The sequence below is a fragment of the Carcharhinus amblyrhynchos genome, chromosome 13, assembly GCF_965287045.1.
Source record: "Carcharhinus amblyrhynchos chromosome 13, sCarAmb.v2.hapA, whole genome shotgun sequence".
NCBI classification, from domain to species: Eukaryota; Metazoa; Chordata; class Chondrichthyes; order Carcharhiniformes; family Carcharhinidae; genus Carcharhinus; species Carcharhinus amblyrhynchos.
The window spans coordinates 9,668,506-9,682,796 of NC_137336.1; the positions used below are offsets into that span (position 1 = coordinate 9,668,506).

The 14,291-nt window shown below is 46.9% G+C and overlaps 1 protein-coding gene across 1 annotated transcript in view; it reads left to right on the forward strand.

Annotated features, from left to right (window-relative positions):
• Window positions 1–14,291, forward strand: part of LOC145351696 (calcium/calmodulin-dependent protein kinase type II subunit alpha) — a 216,684-nt gene that overhangs the window by 129,390 nt on the left and 73,003 nt on the right. Inside the window, exon 4 of the mRNA XM_080201267.1 lies at window positions 13,600–13,654. Within this exon, the coding sequence (XP_080057393.1) occupies window positions 13,600–13,654 (55 nt within the window). The remainder of the gene's footprint in view (window positions 1–13,599; window positions 13,655–14,291) is intronic.

The following is a 14,291-nucleotide window of genomic DNA, read 5'->3' on the forward strand; positions in this document are numbered from 1 at the left end:
ATCCTATCCATCCCATTCATCATCTTATATGTCTCAATGAGATCTCCCCTCATTCTTCTAAACTCTAACGAGTACAAGCCTAATTTATTCAGCCTCTCCTCATAGCTCAACCCCCTCAACTCTGGTACCAGCCTAGTAAACCTCCTCTGCACTCCCTCCAAGGCCAAAATATCCTTGCGTAAGTATGGCGACCAAAACTGCACACAGTACTCCAGCTGCGGCCTCACCAATGCCCTATACAGCCGCAGCAAGACCTCCCTACTTTTATATTCAATCCCCCTCGCTATGAAGGCCAGCATCCCATTTGCCTTCCTGACCACCTGCTGCACCTGCAGGTTGGGTTTTTGCGACTCATGCACAAGGACCCCGAGGTCCCTCTGCACCGTCGCCTGCTGCAGTTTTTCGCCACGTAAGTAATAGTCCTTCCTACCATTATTCCTACCAAAGTGGACCACCTCGCACTTGCCAACATTAAATTCCATTTGCCAGTTCCTGGCCCATTCGCTCAGCCTATCTAGATCCTTCTGCAGACTCTCCACACCCTCCGCGCAATTTGCCGTTCCCCCAATCTTGGTGTCATCAGCAAATTTCGACACCATACACTCGGTTCCCTCCTCCAGATCATCTATATAAATGGTTAATAGCTGAGGCCCCAGCACCGACCCCTGGGGCACTCCACTAGTCACCAACCGCCAATCCGAATAGCACCCATTGACCCCCACTCTCTGCCTCCTATTTGACAGCGAATCCTCTATCCACGCTAACACCCTACCCCCAACTCCATGCCCCCTGACCTTCTGCAATAACCTCTTGTGAGGTACCTTGTCAAACGCCTTCTGAAAATCAAGAAAGACCACATCCGCCGCCTCTCCTCTATCCACCGCCCTAGACACATCCTCATAGAACTCCAATAAATTTATCAGACACAACTTCCCCTTAACGAAACCATGCTGTGTCTGCTCTATCAAGCAATTCCCCTCAAGATGCCTCGCTATTTCCTCCTTGATGACGGATTCTAACATTTTACCTACAACAGACGTTAAACTAACCGGCCTATAATTCCCCGCCTTTTGCCTGGCATCCTTCTTAAACATGTCAACCCATGCCTCCTATCACTACCCATTGCCTTTATGCCCTATGTATCAACTCATTTAGCATCATCTGACAGTTCCTTGCCAGCCTGAAAACTTCTTGACATCTTAATAGGCACTTGACAATTTGACAGTTCCTTGACAACTTTTAATAGTTCCTTGACAGAGTGACATTTTCTTGATAGCTTGACAGTTCATTGGTAGTTGTGACAATTCCTTGACAGCCTGACTGCTTTGACAGCTCCTTAATAACTTTGGCAGTTCCTTGACAGCTTGACAGTTCCAGTAAGTTTGTACAATTTTTACGTACAATCACGTTTATTTTTAAACACTTTACCTGTCTCAAAGATGTCCTAGGAACATACCCAGAGAGGTTTCTTGTCTCTCCAAAAGGATACCGATGCTATCCAAATGAACTATCAAGTTGAGACTTCCTGTTACCTGCACACTTTGGTTTCACATTCCTGGCCTGCCAGATTCCCACTTCCACAGAGACAGCTGATAATATAAGTGGTCAGTCGCCTTCATAAATCACATATGTGCAAACGCCGGCTTGACTCCAGTCCCATGCCTATGAGATGAGAAAGTGCCCTGTTTATGGGAGAAAGTGTACTTTTCAGTGCATTGGGCAGTTCTACTGATGGGGAACTCCATCAGTTTCCACTTTAGAAAGGAGGTGAACATCTAGAGAGGAGATTTACCCGAATGGCTCCAGAGGTGAGGGAATTTTGCCAGGTTCGACTGGAGAGGCTTGGTTGTTGGTCCTTGGAGCAAAGGGGATTGAGGGGCGATCTGATCAGGGTGACAAGATGAAGATAAGGTTGATAAGTGAACACCATTCTCGTGAAGTGACGTTACAAAGATCAGGGGTCTCAGATTTAAAGTTCTGGGTGAGAGAGATGGGAGACTCTAAGGAAGAAATTTTTCACTTTGTGTGGTGTAATGGTCTGGAACTCATTCACCCAACACCTTACCAACCTTCATCTATGCAGTCCCATCAGAGAGTGAGTGTGCAGACCGAGGAATGAGAATCCAGACAGGGGAGTGAGTAACCAGATGGGGGAGTGAGTGTCCAGTCTGGGAAGTGAGAATCCACCTGGGGAGTGAATGTCTAATACAGGGAGTGAGTGTTCAGATGGGGGAGTGTGTGTCCACTCTGGGGAGCAAGTGTCCTCATGAGGGAGTGAGTCTCCAGTCTGGGGAGTGAGTGTGCAGTCTGGGGAGTGAGTGTCTAGTCCAGGGAGTGAATGTCTAGTCCAGGGAGTGAATGTCCAGTCTGGGGAGTGAGCGTTCAGTCTGCGGAGTGAGCTTCTAGTCTGGGGAGTGATCGTCCAGATGGGGGAGTGAGTATCCAGTTTGGGGAGTGAGTGTCCAGTCTGGAAAGTGAGTGTCCAGTCTGGGGAGTGAGTGTCCAGTCTGGGGATTGAGTGTCCAGTCTGGGGAGTGAGTGTCCAGATGAGAGAGTGAGTGTCCAGTCTGGGTAGTGACTTGCAGTCTGGGGAGTGAGTGTCCAGATGAGAGAGTGAGTGTCCGGTCTGGGGAGTGAGTGTCCAGATGAGAGAGTGAGTGTCCGGTCTGGGGAGTGAGTGTCCAGATGAGAGAGTGAGTGTCCGGTCTGGGGAGTGAGTGTCCAGATGAGAGAGTGAGTGTCCGGTCTGGGGAGTGAGTGTCCAGATGAGAGAGTGAGTGTCCAGTCTGGGGAGTGAGTGTCCAGTCTGGGGAGTGAGTGTCCAGATGAGAGAGTGAGTGTCCAGTCTGGGAAGTGAGTGTCCAGTCTGGGGGGGTGATTGTCTAATCCAGGTGGTGACTCTCTGAATGGTTGCAGTCCACCAGGTTTAGCCACCTTCAGTACCATTCGATCACAGCAGTTTTGATATAAGAGTTGCAATGAGCAAGAAAGGAAGATGGTTGTGGTTAAGGAGGTCTACAAACAAGGACATTCTTTGCCATCTCAGAGGGCAGTTAAGAGTCAACCACACCGGTGTTGAGCTTGAGGCCTTGGAAAGCTATTTACAGCTTTCCAATGCCCTGACAATCCCGTATCCAAAGCCCAGATCCATCTCATGATGTGGAGATGCTGGTGTTAGGTTGGGGTGGGTACAATAAGAAGTCTCACAACACCAGGTTAAAGTCCAACAGGTTTATTTGATAACACGAGCTTTCAGAACACTGCTCCTTCACTCACCTGATGAAGGAAAAGCGCTCCAAAAGCTTGTGCCACCAAATAAACCTGACAGATTCATTTCCACCTGGTTTCTTTGTCCTCTGTGAAGCTTTTAGAAAGGGTTTTTCCAAGCACTGTTGCTGCATTGCTGGAAACCCCAAAATCTCAGCACCCGGAGATGTCAGTACCCTGAACATAATCTTGTCAAATGAATGACATTGGGATTTAAATGTTGCCTCTCAATATCCACACCAGGGCACCCGACCCAAAGCAGGGGAACGTGTAGCCCAGAGGGTTTGATTTTCAATCTGTACAGCCACAGATATCATCCCAGTCGATCCCAATCCTGCCCTCGGCAATGCAAAGTAAAGTTTATTTATTAGTCACAAGTAGGCTCGCATTAACACTGCAGTGAAGTTACTGTGAAATTGCCCTGTTTGCCACTCTCCGGCACTGGTTCGGGTCAATCCACCCAACCAGCAAATCTTTCAGACTGTGAGAGGAAACCGGAGCACCCGGAGGAAACCCATGCAGACACGGGGGGAATGTGCAGACTTGGCACAGACAGTGACCCAAGCTGGGAACGAACCCGGGTTCCTGGCGCTGTGGGGTACTGTCCACTGTGCCACCATGCCACCTCAGGATACACAAAGGTTGTTTCCTTTGAATGCAAGACAGGAAGTTAGGAGGCAGAAGCTTGGCCAATTTTTTTTACAATTCCCTCCGGAACATAGAGCCAGACAGGCTGAGATTCCCCGTAGGCCCGGGGACAGACTGCCAGGCCTGTCCCATCGAGCACCCAGCCAACCATTCCCTTTACCCACTGTGTTCCTGGGACATTTTCATTTCAAACCACTCTTCATTCAATGTCACAGCAGACAGGTTTCAAATCAATGTTGGAGACATGATGCAGCATAACTGAGTGTTCCAGATCAATGATCAGGAGATGTGGAGCGAGATCTACACTACGGTTTCGATTATAATCTTGTCTCGCAAAACCACAGCTACTTTGCATGTGTATCGTGCCGTTAACATTGTAAAAATGTCCCAACATGCTTTGCAAAAGTGTTGTCAAACAAAAGCTTAACCTCCAGGCCACATGAGAAGGTGTTAGGTCAGGCTAATAAAAGGTGTCAATAAGGTAGATTTTAAGGACTGTTGTAAATAGCAGCACAGTGGCACAGTGGTTAGAACTGCCGCCTCATAGCGCCAAGGACATGGGTTCGATTCCAGCCTTGGGTGACTGTGCAGAGTCTGCATGTTCTCCCCGTGTCGGCGTGGGTTTCCTCCGGGTGCTCCAGTTTCCTCGCACAGTCTGAAAGACGTGCTGGTTTGGTGCATTGGCCGTGCTAAATTCTACCTCAGTGTACCCAAACAGGCCCCAGAGTGTGGTGACTCAGGGATTTTCACAGTAACTTCATTGCCGTGTTGATATAAGCCTACTTGTGACAATAATAAACTGGGTTTCCCCCAGATGAACAAAGAAAAAAGAAAACTACAGCACAAGAACAGGCCCTTCGGCCCTCCAAGCCTGCACCGACCATGCTGCCTGCCGTAACTAAAACCCTTTACCCTTCCGGGGACCATATCCCTCTATTCCCATCCTATTCATGTATTTGTCAGGACACTCCTTAAAAGCCACTACCATATCCGCTTCCACTACCTCCCCTGGCAGCGGGTTCCAGGCACCCACCACTCTCTGTGTAAAAATTTGCCTCGTACATCTTCTTTAAACTGCTTCAGTTTGCTCCCACAGTCCAAAGGTTAGATGAATTGGCCATGCTAATTGCCCAAGATGTGTAGATAAGAGAGCTTTGACAAAGGGTTGTCTGGATTCGAAACAGCAGCTCTTTTCTCTCCTTACAGATGCTGCCAGACCTGCTGAGATTTTCCAGCATTTTCTCTTTTGATTTCAGATTCCAGCATCCGCAGTAACTTGCTTTTAATGTCAGCCTACTTGTGACACTAATAAATAAAACTTAAAGGGGGAAAGTGAAGTGGGAGGCAGCAATGTGTAAGGAAGGAATTCCAGAGCTGAGGGAAGTTAAAGTTGGCCAGTGTGGTGGCACAGTGGTTAGCACTGCTGCCTCACAGCTCCAGGGACCTGGGTTCGATTCCCAGCTCGGGTCACTGTCTGTGTGGAGTTTGCATGTTCTCCCCGTGTCTGCGTGGGTTTCCTCTGGGTGCTCTGGTTTCCTCCCACAGCCTGAAAAATGTGCTGGTTAGGTGCATTGACCACGAACAGGGGCTGGCGTGTGGCCACCAGCGGCATTTCACGGTAACTTCATTGCAGTGTTAATGTAAGCCTAAAACCAAAAGAGAAAGTGCTGGAAAATCTCAGCAGGTCTGGCAGCATCTGAAAGGAGAGAAAAGAGCTGACGTTTCAAGTCCAAATGACTCTTTCTCAAAGCTTTGTGTTAGTGTAAGCCTACTTGTCACAATAACAAACTTTTAAAGTGGGTTTCCTCCAGGTGCTCCGGTTTCCACAACAACTAATGTGATGAATAAATAAATAAACTTTACTTCGAATGGCAGAGCAATTAACATCAGGGATCCTCAGAAGGTCAGAATTGGAACACATTGGAATAGAGGGTTGTAGGCGTTTCATACTCAACTGGGGTGGTTTTTGGCTTCTGACTTGTGTAGCTAGCCTATCCTACCTGGAGAAACTTACTTTGCTGCCTGCCCCAAACTGCTTTATTAGCACTAAGTGATAAGATGAGAAACAGAATAGGCACGTCTCCTGTGAGCACAGACTGTTCCTTCCTCTTGCCTAAGTGTCTAGCATCTAATTCATCATAGGCTGCATCACACACAGGCATAGCCTATTCTATAACTCACGAGGAGATTGTAGAGTTAGGAGGGAGGCAGACCACAGAGGGATTTGAAAACCAAGTATTAGAATTTTAAAATATGGATGTCACCACAAAAAGTCCAGAAATAATTGGGATCACCACCATGATTTGAACTCTGACCCAGGATTCCCCCTTACGGTGGCTATTTGTAATGAATTCAGAGTTCGGGTTGCGAACTCTGGTAGGACATATTCCTGGAGGTCTTACAATCACGTGACCCCCTGCCACCATCCACCCCGCCCCAAAAACTTGTCCCATTGGTCATATCTGTCATCAGGGTACCCTGCCTTGCCACAGCCATAGAACCATAGAACCCTACAGTGCAGAAAGAGGCCCTTTGGACCATCAAGTCTGCACTGGCCACAATCCCACCCAGGCCCTACCCCCATATCCTTACACATTTTACCCACTAATCCCTTCTAACCTAAGCACCTCAACACACTAAGGGGCAATTTTAGCATGGCCAATCAACCGAACCCGCACATCTTTGGACTGTGGGAGGAAACCGGAGCACCCGGAGGAAACCCATGCAGACACAAGGAGAACATACAAATTCCACACAGACGGTGATCCAAGCCGGGAATCGAACCGAGGTCCCTGGCGCTGTGAAGCAGCAGTGCTAACCACTGTGCAGTCAGAAAAATTCTTGTTGCATGACTGGATGACACTTAACTGTCAGTCAAACAGACTCCACCCCTCCCATCGCCAATACATTTTACAGCTGACAAAAGTTTTCAGTGAAATCATAGTCACAGAAGGAGGGCATACTGTAGGATTTTGGACTTACACTGGGTCAGTAATCCCAAAATGTAGGTTAATGATTGGGGACTTGAGTCCAAATTGCACAGAGGCAACTGAAATTGTTATAAAAACCCATCTGGTTCACTCATGTCCTTTAGAGAAGGAAATCTGCCGTCCTTACCAGGTCTGGCCGACATATGGCTCCACAGCCGTAGCAGTGTGGATGACTCTTAATGGATGTATTCAAGGAATTTGCAATAGTCATTTGGCACACCGTGGGGTGAATACTGCCCACTCCAGCAATGACCATGTCCTGCGAACTGATTGGAAATCAATTTTCAGAGGGAGGTGATAGTTCACTGGTATTATCATGAGGCTATTAATCCAGAAACTCGGCTAATGTTCTGGGAACCTGGGTTCAAATCCTGCCACAGCCGATGGTAGGAATTTGAACTTAATAAAAGAAAATCTGGAATTAAGAATCTACTAATGACCAGGAAACTATGACAATTGTCAGAAAAACCTACCTGGTTCACTAATTTTTTTTTTAGGGAAGGAAATCTGCCGGACTTACTTGGTCTGGCCTACATGTGACTCCAGACCCACAGCAATGTGGTCAACTCTCAACTGCCCTCTGAAATGGCCCAGCAAGCCACTCAGTTCTAGGGCAACTGGGGATGGGCAATAAATGCTGGCCAGCCAGCGACACCCATGAATGAATAATGAGAAAAAGCCATAATCCTTTCAAAATGTCGATAGTATTTCCTTCAGATTATTGTCTGCTGCACCGTCACGGGGCAATATAAATTTCTGGAGACTCCTGGCCAATCCGGAAGATCCGGAATCCTTCGCCCATTGTCAAGTTGTCCACCCCCACCCCTGGGTGGCACTAAACGTATCGTTACGCGTCTGGGTCACTAATGTCCTTTAGAGAAGGAAATCTGCCGTCCTTGCCTGGTCTGGCCTACATGTGACTCCAGAGCCACAGCAATGTGGTTGGCTTTTAACTGTCCAATGAAATGCCTGAGTGAGCCACTCAAGGCAATTTTGGATGGGTAATGAAATCTGCCTACACCAGTGATGCTCGATTCCAAAGGAAGAATTTTTTGAAAACTTAACCTTGAGATGAGCACAGAGCCAGCGACTGATAGTCATGAGCTGAGAGCAATTGCCCTTGTTACGGTGCTGTCCAATGGCGTGGGGCACCTCATGGAAGTCAGAGGTCAGTCAGGGTCAAAGGAGAAACTTTCCATTGGCTGGGTTCCATCATAGAATCCCTACAGTGCAGAAGGAGGCCATTTGGCCCATCGAGCCTGCACCAACAACAATCCCACCCAGGCCCTATGCCTGCAAGTCCACCTGACACTAAGGGGCAATTTAGCATGGCCAATCAACCTACTCAGGAGTGTGGGAGGAAACCGGGGGAAACTCACGCAGACATGGGAGAATGTGCAAACTCCACGCACACAGTGCCCCTAGTCCCTGGTGCTGTGAGACAGCGGTGCTAACCACTGCGCCACCGTGCCGGCCATCATATCTGACACCAGGAAAGATTGTTGTGGTTTATTTTGAAACCAAAGTTGTTTTGAATTCCCAATGACTGGAAAAGAAACAATTTGCATCTTTAGTGACCTCAGGGCATCCCGCAGCAACGAGATGCAGTCGCTGTTGTCATGTAAAAAACACGACAGCTAATTTGCACATAGCAAGATGTCACGAGAAGCTCTGTTTAATGGATAAACAGAGGCGAGTCAATGGTTAAAAAGGCCAGACATTACTACCCACAGAGTCACAGCCCCAGAGGACAGCCTGTCTCTCAAGAGTCCAGCCAACGCGAAAATGCCTCTTCCCCTCAATGTGGGATCTGCGACTGTGATAAAGGTGTTTGCTCACTGACCTGATCACGTCTGCTGAAAATTAAGACATTTAATTCCCAAGTCAGATCCTTTATACATGAAATAAGTCACATGCAAAACTCGGTAACAGGCTTTCTTGTTCTGACTCTTGTCTTTCCTGACCCCATGTGATGCTTAATTGTAACATGTCCCCAACAATTGAATCATTTCGTTGGTAATTGACTCCAGGATAACATCCATTAACAGTGTTGAACGGAATGTTCTATTACTTTCAGTCCTAACCTCAGCACAATCACAAGTAGCTCCTTATCTTTCGGAATGCCGATCCTCCCTTAGGCAATCCCTGGGGGAAGGGGGTTGATTTGCCTGTGCTGTCTTTGGAAGGGTTCTGAGCTGGCTGATATGCACCATCTGCAGCCTCTGCCACGTGCGTGGCAGCTGGTGCCCGGAGGGTTGGGTTGGTGGGCTGTTTGGAGGTTCGTGCCCCCTCGGTGGCACAGTGGTGAGCACTGCTGCCTCACAGCGCCAGGGAACCGGGTTCGATTCCCAGCTTGGGTCACTGACTGTGTGGAGTTTGCACGTTCTCCCCATGCCTATGTAGACTTCCTCCGGGTGCTCCGGTTTCTTTCCATCGTCCGAAAGACGTGCTGGTTTGGTGCATTGACTCGAACAGGCGTAGGAGTGTGGCAGTTAGGGGATTTTCACAGTAACTGTGTTAATGTGAGCCTACTTGTAACACTAATAAATAAACTTCACAAGTTTGTGGCAGGTATAGGAGGTGTAAATGAAGAAAATCTGCTCCCATTAGCCAATGGTACAAAGACTACAGAACACAGATATAAGCTTGTAGACAAGAGAGGCAGGAGAGGGCAATGTGGGGTAGAACCTTCCAATACAATGAATGAGCTGGAACTCACCAGGTTGGAAGTGGAAACAATGAATGATTCCAGGACAATATTGGGGAGACGCTGCTAGGCTACGGAAATAAAACCGGGAAATAGGACTGATTGGGTTGCACTACAAGGAGTGGGCAGAGACTTGACGGGCTAAATGGCCTCCATTTATGATGTAATAACTCTATGAGTTCTCTCAATGTCTTTAAAACTTCACGTAGAAAAACTCACTAAAGTCGAGGAAATAATATTCAGGTTGGTGTGTGATGAGTGGGAAGTGTGCGAGGGAGGGTAAATAATAGGGCTTCTGTAACGGGTGGGTGTATAAGAGGCAGGAGTATAATGGGATGAGTGTGCAGATGTATACTTAGCCCACTCCAGCCCGTGTAATAAATAAACATTCATGTCACAGAGGGATCATTCTGTTAAAGTAAAGTGTATTTATTAGTCACAAGTCGGCTTATAATGAAGTTATTTTGAAGATTTCCCCAGTTGCCACACTCCGGTGCCTGTTCAGGTACACTGAGGGAGAATTTAGCATGGCCAATGCACCCTAACCAGCACGTCTTTTGGACTTTGGGAAGAAACCGGAGCACCCGGAGGTAACACACTTAGACACAGGGAGAATGTGCAAACTCCAAGCCAGGAATCAAACCCAGGTCTCTGGCACTGTGAGGCAGCAGTGCTAACCACTGTGCCATCCGCACCATCCAACCTTCTCCATAGAGCCCCAAAAGCTTTGCTGATCACCGCTAAAGCTTGTTGGTGTAAGCTTTCCAGTGTAAGCTCTGGAACCATCAGTTATCTGTGGGTGGGTGAGCTAAGCAGATTGATTACAAGCTCTGCCTCTCATCTTCAAAACACAACCTCCGAGTTTGGAATTGTTTTAGACCGTAGCTGAACCCAAGGAGAGAGAAAGGAAGCCTCCTTCACAGAGTTAAAAATGGAGAAGGTAGCTGTTCTGATCAGCAAGGTGACAGCCCCACTCATCATGGCAGGAATGCCCAAGGACGGGGGGGGAGGGTAGAGAGTGCGGGAGTTTGCACCTTCTCCCTGTGTCTGCATAGGTTTCCTTCAGGTGCTCCAGTTTCCTCCCACAGTGCAAAGATGTGCAGGTTAGGTGGATTAGCCACCTAACCTGCCCCTTTGTGTCTCAAGATGAGTAAATTCAGGTAGATTAGCCATGGTAGATGTGTGAGGTTACAAAGATAGGGTTGGGAGAGTTAAAGGGGCTGAATGGCCTCTTCAGCACTGAAGGGATTCTATGTTTCTATGCAGTGAATAGCTGATTACATTTATTTAAAATGGCCTGACCATTAAGTTAGGACTGTTGCGAATATCTAGCTCATAATTCATATGTTTTGGAATATAACTTTTGGTTTGAAGAATTAAAATTTTAACCAGAGGAAAATGGGGGCATCTGATTGAAAAAGAAATTCTGATATAAATGCAACTCAGTCAATCTAAGGTTTAATTAACACATGTTTATCTTACAAGGCCAGAGTTCATAGTGAAAATAACATTTAAACAATGGGCGACCCAACTCTGGACTATTAGTGGAGTAAGAATCTCACAACACCAGGTTAAAGTCCAACAAGTTTATTTGGTAGCAAAAGCCACTAGCTTTCGGAGCGCTGCCCCTTCGTCAGGTGAGTGGGAGTTCTGTTCACAATTAGGGCATATAAAGCCATAAACTCAATTTACAAAATAATGATTGGAATAAAGGTATAGACAATGTGAGTGGAGAGATGGTTAAGCACAGGTTAAAGAGATGTGTATTGTCTCCAGCCAGGACAGTTAGTGAGATTTTGCAAGTCCAGGCAAGTTGTGGGGGTTACAAATAGTGCGACATGAGCCCAAGATCCCAGTTGAGGCCGTCCTCATGTGTGTGGAACTTGGCTATCAGTCTGTGCTCAGCGACTCTGTGTCATGTGTCGTGAAGGCCATCTTGGAGAACACTTACCCGAAGATCAGAGGCCAAATGCCCGTGACCACTGAAGTGTTCCCCAACAGGAAGAGAACACTTTTGCCTGGTGATTGTCGAGCAGTGTTCATTCAGCGGAGCCAGGGTATCTTGAGAAAGGGCAATTATATCTATTAGGAATATAAACATAGGTTACAGAATCAAAGAGTTATGTTAAAAGTCAAATCATTTGTTTGCATTTCTGTTTGAGACCATCCCAAATCATGCCATGTTGTCAGGAAGTTGGCCTTTGGAGGCACAAGTTTCTTTTCTGTAAGTTATCTGAATGTTTTATTAGCAATCATGCAGTTACAATTTTGCTTTAATGCAGGCTGCATCTGACTGGACTGAGAGAGTCCACGGGAGATGATTGATTGAATTGATTTATGATAGTCACGTGTATTGGAGTCAGTTAAAAGTTTTGATTCTTCCACGCTGTTGCAGACAGAACATGTTGTTACCTAGCTAGCAGCGGGACAGTGAAATCTACACTGGTCCTCACAGAGCTGTGTGGCAAAAAGCAGTCAGCAGAACTTGCAAGGAAGCTGTGTGAAGGCAGTTAGTTATTCGTGGGCAAACAGTACAAGGAGTGGAGGTATCCACAGCCGCAAAATAAAAGTTGGTGAGTTAGCCAAAAATCTAATGGAAGGATCCCCGTAAAGTATTAAATTTGCTGGAGTACTGACAGGAATTAAAGTGAATTCCAATGAGCTGTGAAATGAATGAGCCTTCAGAATTGCTATACTATATAAGGAAATTCTTGTTGGGTGAGGGGGTAAGTACAAAATATGAACAGAGTTCATAGCATAATGTTACGACGCAGAAGTTAATCCCTGTTACCTTGTTTTTTTAATTTGGTAAAAGTGTTTGGGAAGGTGTTAACTGTTCCACATTAACATTTAGAGATTCATTAATATTGTGACTTGACACACACTTTAAGTGAATAATTATTCAACCAATCAGGAACTTTAACTAAACCAGGAACATTTTAATTAAAGGATGGTGCGACTGAAACGCTGTTCAAATAAAGACAAGGACCATTCAGTACCAAAACAGTAATAGCAGAATCTTAGCCGCTCTCAAATAAACTATACACAACCAGATCTGATGGCTTGGAAAAGATTTGGAGTTTTTCTGTTGTTGTCAGCTCTCTGATTTGGTACATTTTGCTGTTTAAATGGTGAGTTCTCTTAAGGCCTGTCTGAGGCTGGCAGAGTTAAGAACTAGCTGCTTCAGCAGATCTGGCCCAGGCCCTGGCTCCAGAGATGGTACCCTGAGATGTCTGTCGCTCTGGCCTTTGTACTTGTGGTAACCTCGCAATTTGCTTACACCACGATTGGCCTGAGGCTGTCGACAACAGCAAATTCAGATTGCTTAATAGCCGATTGTCTTTTTGAAACTGATAGGCTATTAAAATGCAATAGCCTGTTACCAAGGCGACCCTGATGCTTTGGTCCTCGAAACAAATGTCGCAACTTAGCGTCTGTGTGTATTCTGCATCCAAGCACCGAACTCCAAACCAGCTTTTAAAGGGGCCACGCGCTGTTTTCTTTCCCTCTCGCATTTTTACACTTCTTTACAAGCATTTTTCACACCTTTACAAACTCAATTTCACAACAATAACTAATTGTCAACGATAACATTAAGAGTGTTTACTTTGTTTAATCCTTGTAAGCAATACAGTTTATTTCTGTTCAGAAATGTGAGCTCTTGTGGCATGCTTCTGGGTGTTTCTCTTTAATGGTTCCTAACAGGATCCTAACACACTGATGCCAACTAGGACTCTCTGCCCAAGGTGGGCAAACTGCCTGTGCCCAGCATCAAGTGGAGGGGAAAGAAGGGGAAGAGGCAGCAGATGCGAGAGTAACTAGATTGTTGCTGTGATGATTGGACACTTTCTGTGCTTTAACTATGATCCAGTGGCATCAGTGGGGGTGGGGACAGTCTGATTAATGGCACTGGGATCTGAATGGTCTCCAGCCGGTTAATTCACATGAACCTTTTATTCACCTTCATTGTTTCTCCTTGTCTTTCAGTGAGGCTACACGACAGCATATCTGAGGAGGGCCACCACTACCTGATCTTTGACTTGTAAGTAGAACAGCAACTTAACGTTTAATACTCGGCTTCCACGATTATTAATTCCAGCAATGGATTCAAAAAGTGTCACTCTGTAAACTCGGGCAGCGCTCACACCTCTGAAGCAGAATTGGGTTCAAGGACTGTCAGAGGGGCAGTGCGATGTGGGTCCCAGACGCTGGAGCCTAAAATTCAAGTGGACACCTCTATTCTCCATACTGAGGGAGTGCCACACTGTCAGAGGGTCAGTACTGAGGGAGTTCCGCACTGTCAGAGGGTCAGTACTGAGGGAGTGCCGCACTGTCAGAGGGTCAGGACTGAGGGAGTGCTGCACTGTCAGAGGGGCAGTACTGAGGGAGTGCCACACTGTCAGAGAGTCAGTACTGAGGGACTGCTGCACTGTCAGAGGGTCAGTACTGAGGGAGTTCCGCACTGTCAGTGGGTCAGTGCTGAGGGAGTGCCGCACTGTCAGAGGGTCACGACTGAGGGAGTGCTGCACTGTCAGAGGGGCAGTACTGAGGGAGTGCCACACTGTCAGAGGGTCAGTACTGAGGGAGTTCCGCACTGTCAGAGGGTCAGTACTGAGGGAGTGCTGCACTGTCAGAGGGTCAGTATTGAGGGAGTGCTGCACTATCAAAGGGTCAGTACT